This window comes from Otolemur garnettii, unplaced genomic scaffold (assembly GCF_000181295.1).
Source record: "Otolemur garnettii isolate 467f Iridium unplaced genomic scaffold, OtoGar3 scaffold00056, whole genome shotgun sequence".
Lineage (NCBI taxonomy): Eukaryota > Metazoa > Chordata > Mammalia > Primates > Galagidae > Otolemur > Otolemur garnettii.
In genome coordinates this window covers 64,340-73,686 of record NW_003852451.1, presented here as the reverse complement: position 1 = coordinate 73,686, position 9,347 = coordinate 64,340, and the positions used below count along the sequence as shown (strand labels likewise).

The window sequence follows — 9,347 nt, the reverse complement described above, 5'->3', positions numbered from 1 at the left end:
TGGATTAAAGATTTAAACTTAAGACATGAAACTATGAAAATACTAGAAGAAAGCATAGGGAAAACACTTGAAGAAATCGGCTTGGGTGAAATTTTTATGAGGAGGACCCCTTGGGCAATTTAAGCAATGTCAAAAATACACTTTTGGGACCTGATCAAACTTAAAAGTTTCTGCACAGCCAAGAACACAGTAAATAAATATCTTCTCAGAATGGGAGAAGATATTTGCTGGTTATGTCTCCAACAAAGGTTTAATAACCAGAATCCACAGAGAACTCAAATGTATTAGCAAGAAAAAAAACAAGTGATCCCATCTCAGGGTGGGCAAGGGACTTGAAGAGAAATTTCTCTAAAGAAGACAGGCGTATGGCCTACAGATATATGAAAAATGTTCATCATCCTTAATCATTAGAGAAATGCAAATCAAAACTACTTTGAGGTACCACCTAACTCCAGTAAGATTAGCCCATATCACAAAATTCCAAAACCAGAGATGTTGGCATGGATGTGGAGAAAAGGGAACACTTTTCTACACTGCTGGTGGGAATTCAAATTAATTCGTTCCTTTTGCAAAGACATCTGGAGAACACTGAGAGAAAACTAGAAATAGATCTGCCATTTGATCCTGCAATTCCTTTATTAGGTATATATCCAGAAGACCAAAAATCAAATTACAACAAAGATATTTGTATCAGAATACTTATTGCAGCCTAATTCAACAATGCTAGGTTATGGAAGAAACCTAAATGCCCATTGACCCACGAATGGATCAATAAATTGTGGTATGTGTACACCATGGAATACTAGGCAGCCCTAAAGAAAGATGGAGACTTTACCTCCTTCATGTTTATATGGATGGAATTAGAGAATGTTCTTCTCAGGAAAGTATTTCAAGAATGGAAGAGAAAGTATCCAATGTACACAGCCCTATTTTGAAACTAATTCATAGCTTTTATAGGAATGTCATAACCTAATTATAGCTTTAGAATATGGGAAAGGGGTGGGAGAGGGGAGGCGAGAGGGGTGGATGAGGGAAAGGAGGGTGATTGGTGGGGTCACCTCTATGATTTATCTTACAAGGGGACAAGTGAATCTTTCTAAAAGCAGAGTATGAAGGTCTTAACTCAATAACTAGGAGAATGACATGAAGGTTATATTAACCAGTTTGATGAGAGTATTTCAAAATGTATATGAAAACAGCACACTGTACCCCATGATTATATTAATGTACATAGTTATGCTATAAGAAAAAAAATAGAAATGGGCTAGGGAGTTAACAGTCTGCTTTTTCATGGCTACTATTTTGAGTATACTAGATAACTTAAAAGAATGTGTCTCACTAAAAAACTTAATCTGTTTTTTACAGTGTGTTAGTGAGGTAATGGTATGAATATTCATTAATAGCATGTACATGCAGCATCAGCTATTTAAACTGAGAAGAAATAAAGATTTTTGCTATTTGCCATAAAGAGCTGTACCCCCTTTATATATATAATTTCAATGCAAATTTACACCTTGTGTCACCAACCACTCATAAGAAACATCACACAATATCTAACATTACTTTTTAGGTGGAATCCTCTACAGCAGCGGCCCCATGGTCCCTCTGGTCTGGCTTTTCATGTTGCCAGGATTTTTCTGCTGTGAATCCCTCATGAGTGTTTTGTCTGTTTCCTTGCCTATTTTTTTTCTTTCACTTCCTCTTGCTCTTTAAGTTACTGTACCTCTGACCTAAGGTGCTGATGTGTCCTTTTGATACAAGGCTAAAAGGCTGAGAAGACTGAAGAGCAAGAAGGGAAAAAAGGGCAGCTATGTGGACCCTTGTCTGCCATCGCGACCAAAATGTCTGTAGGTGCACCTGCAGGTTCAAGTGCTGCTGCTGGCAGTAATTGAAGACTTCAGCAGACACAAAATCAAGTAGATGAGGTGGTGGACATAATGAGTTAACATGGATAAGGTGTTGGAAAGAGACCAGAAGGTCTCTGAGTTAGACAACCGTGCAGATGCGCTGCAGGCAGGCACCTCTCAGTTTGAAACAAGTGCTGCCAAGTTGAAGAGAACATACTGGTGGAAGATTTGCAAGATGTGGGCCATAGGGATTAATGTTCTGGTTATCATCATCATCATCATCATCATCATCATCATGTGGAGTGTCTCTTCATGAAGAACCAGTGAAACTCAAGCCTGCTGTTCAAGTAACCTCAAGACTTTTGACGTAGAACCTGCTCTATTATCAAGCTTATCTACTGTTATATCTAAACTAGTTATTTTTGTTAGTTAATGTAAAGTTCAGTTTCTAGGAAATGTGCCTTTGTTTTTAATGTGCACTCCAAGTTAGAAGTATGGCCAGCCCCATCCATATTTTGCACAGTGCCTTTACAGATTTACATATGAGCTGATGAAAAGGACCTCTTAAGTTCCAGAGTAGTATAATTTAGATGTAATGTCATCACTAATTGCTGTTGATCCCAGTTAAGGGAATTTGTGCCAAGTTAGTTATCCTTGTCATATGGCATTGTCTTCAGAACTGCATTTTAAACTCCTGGGTAATTAGGTTTCCAACTTGTGTCTTCCAGAAAGAAAACACTACAGCCTAGCACAAATCTGTGACACTAACAGGCTGTGCCTTATTTTGATACTTTTCTGATTCCCCTTAAAAAACTTGCTCCTCTGTTTTCCTGAGCACTACTAACTTTTTCCGCTGTATTTAAAACAAGATGCTGGTAAAGAGTTTCTGCTCTAACATTAGATATGAAGATGTTTACTTTCTTGTTATTATTTTGTATCGCTTGCTAAAAATACTATTTGATCAGAACAGTAACCCTTTTACAAAGTTTTTTTAGAGCTGTGGCTATGACCAAAGTTTCTATTTTGCCAAAAAGTTAAATACTAATAAAATATCGTCAAGTCTGTTCCCAACAGATAAATACAGAAAAGTGCCAAATGGAATTCAAAGTGCCCTGCAGAATTAAAATTGTAATACTGTCTTTGAATTTTCTACTACATGTTAACAGATTTTTCTTGGCTTTGAACTGTAGATGGTACCGTTCCCCCTCCGATGCATCATTTTTCATGGGGGGTTAGAGAAGGTTTGAGCTAGGCTCTGACTGCCTCATATCTAGGGACAAAGAGTTTACCCTGCAGTTACAAATTATCAGCTGGGGACTCCAGTATGTGTCTAGGAATTATGTAGCCCTCAAGTAAGACCATCTGTGAATTTGATCATTATCTGGCCCAGTCCTCATAGACTATAGCTTTTTGGAGTTTGTTTCCTATTTTTACTCATATTCTACTTCCTAAATCAGTCTTCTAATTTGCTTCCAGTTAGGCATTGGTTAGGGGAGGGTGAGGCTTTTCACAGAGAATAGCTAACCAGAGACATTTTCTTTCTTCAGTATCATAAACTACCTGCACAGGATGCTGCTTTGAAAAAGATGTTGTCATCTGGGAGACTTGTTGTCTACATGATGACCTCAGGGTATGTGGCTTAAAGATGGGAGTTTAGGTATGAAAACAGGAAAGGAGGCACTGAAGGAGAAACAAACTTTACAACTTTGTGGCCCACTGTCACTAGAAAGTTCTAAAATTCTTCACATTCTATTACAACTTAACAAAGCAACAATAGCTTAGGTGCACCAGGATGTGGGTTCTGCTTCTCTAGTGTCTGTTCCCCTGATGTCACTAAAATGATTTAATATTGAAGACATGGTTTGCAGTGTGCCTCGCTGTGAGGAGAGAGCAGCTGTCAGTGTCACGAGGCCACCTTCAGCACAGGGTCTGTGGCCAAGTCTGACTCTAAAACCTTGGTGCTTTCTACTTGGCCTCGATGTTCAGTTCCATGTAACCCACTGGCTCCTGCATTAACCCAGGAATACCTCGCTCATATCCATGCATTTAGCTGGGAACTTGCCCACTATAATGACCTGAATAAAGTGTTTATAAACATGAAAAAAAAAAAGGGAAAAAGATTTAAAAAAAAGAAAAAAAGAGAAAGGAAAGGAGGTGAGTAAAAGGTAAGACTGACAAAAAGAAGAGAGGCATGGAAAGAGGAAAACAGAGTAATAGAGGTGTGCAGTAGGGTACTTTGACTCACACCTTAAAAACCCTCAACTGCTGGCGGTGCTCGGTTGAATGGTTCCCTTGAGGTTTGCAGTTTATTGCCAGGCTGGGCAGACATAGTACCCCATGTCCACCAAATAGATAGGAGAAGCAAAAATACTATAAATCAAACCAAAGCAAACAAAAAACCTTAGCGGATAAAATTGAGGAAAAAGACAAATAACAGGGACAGAAAAACTAGGAAAAGTAAAGCTCTTATTATTAAAGAAGGCAACAATGAAAAATTATATTTATATTAGAAAAATGAAGAAAAAAGAAAAAGAAAAATCTAGGGTGCAAAAGTTGAAATAAAAAAACAAAAACAAAGCAACATATATATATCTTCCTGAATATTGCCTGGGCAACAGATGATCTTCTGGGGTATGAGATGCTAATCACAATGCTGATATAGCTGTATATGATGGAGCCTGGAGGCCTCTGCTGACTACTTTGCCCTCTAACCTGCAGGTTTGAGATCCTGACTCTCTTTTCAGCCCACTTAAAAGATACATTAAACCATTGGTTCTCAACCTTCCTGATGCCACAGCCCTTTAATACAGTTCCTGTGGGTTGTGACCCACAGGTTGAGAACTGCTGCTTTAAACCGTGATCCTCAGCTAAGCAGAGGCTTTCCCAGGAAAGCACATGTTGCTGGGATCTCTCCTGAAGTGGCTGCCCGCTTATCAGGGCCACCAAACCAGTCTTGCTCTACACCCAAGGATCGAGGCTATTAGACAGCTATCTTAGTCCAGAACAACAAAATCCCAGCTCTTCCCTGGTGTCTCAGTTCTGGCCTCTGGGCACTGTTCAAAGTCACTTGCACACTTGCCCAAGGTAGCTCAACCAAGTGCCCAACTCCAAGAAAAGAAAACCCACAGGGAATGCCTCACTGTTGCTGTAGCTACAGCAACGGCAGCCACCACAGCCTCAGACCAAACACAAGCACTTGCCACTTCTCCACTGCTTTTGTCTTCCTCCTGGGGTCCAGAAGTCTCCCATTGCCTCCTTGCAACCCCAAAGGGGTTTTTCTGGGCAAAGCCGACAAGCCCGAGGTGCCTGGATTTTTCTCTCCCCAATCTTAACCACGCCTTATTGCAAAGAAGCAGTTATTCAGCCACCATTTTGCCAGCATCAATCCAGCAGGACTGATTTTCAATCAATAGCAACAAACATATCATTCCTGGGCAAATTTTGTATTTCTTCAAAGGCTTAAATGTTTCTGTGTGTCCAAATTTTGTATCCTGGGCACATAAGAAAACAAGTAGTGGGGGAGGGCAATATTTAAGAAATAATAATTATACTAAGAATAGTTGCATTAATACTTAATATAAGCTGCAAGTGTCAAGTGCATAGAAACTCAGGAAAAAAATTGTAAAACCTATGGGTGGCACCTGTGGCTCAGCTAGTAGGGGGCTGGCCCCATATGCTGAGGGTGGCAGGTTCAAACCCAGGCATAACTTCAACAACAAAAAAATGGCCAGAAATTTTGGCAGGTGCCTGTAGTCCCAGCTACTTGGGAGGCTGCGGTAAGAGAATCGCCTAGGCCCAGGAGTTGGAGGTTGCTGTGAGCTGTGTGATGCCACAGCACTCTACCAAGGGTGATAAAGTGAGACTCTGTCTCAAAAAAAAAAAACAAAACAATTTAGACTAGATGGTAAAATCTTAGTAGAGAAAATAAACCTTTATATGGACTTTTTTTTTTTTTTGGCCGAGGTTAGGTTTGAACCCACCACCTCTGGCATATGGGGTCAGCACCCTACTCCTTTGAGCCACAGGCCCTTTATCTGGACTTTGAAGATTGCAATCTATAAAGTTCAAGGGGACATTACCAGAAATTAGACAATATTAGCTGAATCACTGACGTCACACCTGCTTCGTGAGCAGCCCTGGGCAGGCAGTTAAGGATGTCCACAATGTGAGAGGCTGGGTCTGCAGCAGGAACCACCCATGCAGTGATCTGGAAGCTGTCAGCCTTAGGTAACAAGATTCAGAAAATACAATTAAGTATAGAGTTTACTCCACCATGAAACTTTGATGGCCACGTGGAAACACCAAGTCCAAAGAAACAGGGTAGCATTCCAAAGTGGAGACATTAGGGTTTTGCTTACACACAAATTTTAGTAGGATTATGTTTTCTGCACAAGACTAGCGCAGCACCCAGCAATTTGGTTGGTTACAGATTTCTGCATTGTGGCCCAGGTTCTTCATCACTCGTGAGGGGGCAGTGGTTGAGATAAAACCTGAGCGGCTTTTATCTCTGGCTTTGTCTGGCCTCAATTAATAGCACAGCCACACTCCTCTCAAGGCTAACATTTCAGCAGCTTTAAGTTCAAATGATTTATTTTCACAAAGCCTGGTAAGCAAGTATGAAGTGATATGGTGATGAGCTCTCTAATGGGCACTGAAGAGCTACTGTGTGTCCCTAGGGGTGTATGTGGGCTGTACCTGGGCACCCAGCTCCTTCATCTCCTGCCAGACTCTTCCCAGCTTCTCCTCAAGAGTTTAGCCAATAGCAAAGGAGCCCAGCATCTGACCTGAGAAGTCAGAGACCTAAGGTAGTAAGGCCAGTATAGGTGACCCATAGTCCCAGGTCACATTTCAGGCTGTCCCTGCATTCCCCACTCCATAACCACAGACCTTTTCTGACAGCCTATACTGTGGGTTTCAGGCAGTAGCAAAGCCTCATGTAAAGCTTCTAACTAGTCCTTCTTAATTGAAGCCAAACTCATTATAATCTTTGTCTTCTAGAGATTCTCTGATAAACCTGTCTGCTAAAGCATTAAGGGAGTTCTCAAATTGTGTGTGCATAATCCTCACCTGGGTATTTTTTTTTTTTTTGAGACAGTCTCACTATGTCACCCTGGGCAGAGTGCCATGGTGTCACAGCTCACAGCAACCTCAAACTCTTGGGCTTAAGCAATTTTCTTTTCTTTTTTTTTTTGAGACAGGAGCCTCAAGCTGTCCCCCTGGGTAGAGTGCCATGGCATCTCAGCTCACAGCAACCTCCAACTCTTGGGCTCAAGCGAGTCTCCTGCCTCCGCCTCCCAAGTAGCTGGGACCACAGGCGCCTGCCACAACGCCTGGCTATTTTTTGGTTGCAGCCATCATTATTATTTGGTGGGCCTGGGCTGGATTCGAACCCGCCACCTTAGGTGTATGTGGCTGGCGCCTTAGCCACTTGAGCCACAGGCGCCGAGACTTAAGCAATTTTCTTGTCTCAGCCTCCTGAGTAGCTGGGACTACAGGTGCTCACCACAATGCACCTGGTTATTTTTAGAGATGAGATTTTGTGTTTGCTCAGGTTAGTCCCAAACTGCCCTATCTGGGTGGGTGAAAAGTTCCTCAGGCAGCTGGTGGAGTGAGTAAATAAAAAGGGCCCTCTTCATAAGTTTGCCAAAATGATCAACTTTTCCAAATAAATTCCTTGCTCCTAAATGTAAGGAAAAACTGACAAGACCTGTTTTTTATCCTAGAATACAAAAATCTCTGGGAAAAAAAGTGGGAAGAATGCAGAAAATGAAAGGAAGAAATCTGACTTCCTAGACCTCTCCTGCTGAGAAAGGACACACATAACAAAATAAGCACTTTGGTTTTCTTTAATAAACAGATTTGTTTGAAAATTCCAAGGAGCAGTAGCTGCAAGTTCTGCATTGATGGCACAGGTTAGTCTTTCCTCAGGGGAATCGTCTCCTCCCTGGTGCCGTCTCTGGTCACAATGCAGATCTTGAGTGCATCCCCAGTGTACACATCCCTCTCAGCTGCAGAAATGAAGACGTCTTTCACCAGCCGCATGGCTCTGTCCAAGGACAGAGGGACGTGCTCCACGTTCTGCATGTTCTTAAATCCAACCTGAGGGGACAGGAGGCCTGAGTGAGGAGGCATGTGGCAGGAAGCATAGAGGAGGGTTCGAGACCCAAATACCCTCATGCGTCCAAAGATGGACATCAACACAAAACTAAAATGTCCCTCTGATTAAAACCCCTTCCAGACTTGGCTGAATTACACAAGCTGCAAATGTGACAAGAGTTTACGAACAAAGCCCCACCTCTCAAGGAGCACGTGCTCTAGAGATGGGGGACATATATAAGCAGAGATCAGATGACAATGTGCTGTGACTAGGAAGTAGCCAGGAGAGCCCCCACTGTGCCTGCTGAAGAAGGGCCTCAGCAGGGAGGACACTAAGGAGGCAAAGGGTAGGACAGAGCTGCAGAGCAGAGCTATAGAGCTGCAGAGCGGTATGAGTTGGGCTGGGAAGAACACGTCATTTTTGGGAGAAGCAGGGCTCAGGTGTAGTGTGGGATGGCAGAAGACATAGCAGAGAAACAACAAGCAGAGGGGCCGTGACACAGAACAAATTTCAGAAAAGAAGAATGAAGCAGGGAACCAGAAAGGACTCTACCAAGGACATCCTATAATCTAATATTGTGGGCCTGAATCTAGTCAGTAGTAACACCTGACCTTTGAGCAACATGGTTTTAAACTGTTCAGGTCCATTTATAGTTTTTTTTCTTTTTTTAAGTAGAGATTCTTGTTCTTGCTCTGGCTGGTCTCAAACTTCTAAACTCAAGCAATCTTCTCACCTTGGCCTCCCAGAGTACTAGGATTATAGGGATGAGCCACCATACCTGGCCCTCTACTCAATTTTTTTTTCCAATAAATACATAGCAGAACCTCTGTAAGTTACCATCCAGAGGACTGTAACAAACTGGTCAATACACAGAGGTGATCAACGTGAGGAACTAGGCCTACTGTACTGACACATACATGCAGTCTAAGTCCCATCTACGAGAATCAAGTCAACTGAAGGAAGTGGTCAGTATAGGGAGGTGGTCCACTATCGAGGATCTACCATATAGAAAGTTTTTGGAGGTTTATAACAATTTGAAAAAACTTGCAGATAAACCATATAGCCCAGAAACATCAACAAAAAAGAAGAAAAGCCAAGTTATGTTGTGAATGCATAAATATATGTAGACACTAGCCTATTTTACCATTTGCTACCATAAAACATGCACAAATTATAAAAAGTTAAAACTTAAAAAAATAAAAAAAATAAAATAAAAAGTTAAAACTTAACAAAACCTACACTTACAGATCTGGTGATTCCACTACTAGGTATTTACCCAAAGGTGCCATAGTACATGGCACCATTTGCAGTGGAGAGAAATATCATAAAGACACTTACACTTGACTGTTACAGCAGCACAATTTACAATTGCAAAGATATAGAAACAGGCTCGGTGCCTATAG

At 41.7% G+C, this 9,347-nt stretch overlaps 1 protein-coding gene and 1 pseudogene across 1 annotated transcript in view; one reads left to right on the top strand and one right to left on the bottom strand.

The window, feature by feature from the left end:
- Nucleotides 1-1,841: 1,841 nt before the first annotated feature.
- Nucleotides 1,842-2,461, top strand: LOC111726190 (annotated as a pseudogene).
- Nucleotides 2,462-7,675: 5,214 nt separating this feature from the next.
- PSMB1 (proteasome subunit beta 1) overlaps nt 7,676-9,347 on the bottom strand; it is a 19,987-nt gene continuing 18,315 nt past the window's right edge. The window contains exon 6 of the mRNA XM_012806730.2: nt 7,676-7,946. Coding sequence (XP_012662184.1) covers nt 7,761-7,946 — 186 coding nt within the window. The 3' untranslated portion in view covers nt 7,676-7,760. The remainder of the gene's footprint in view (nt 7,947-9,347) is intronic.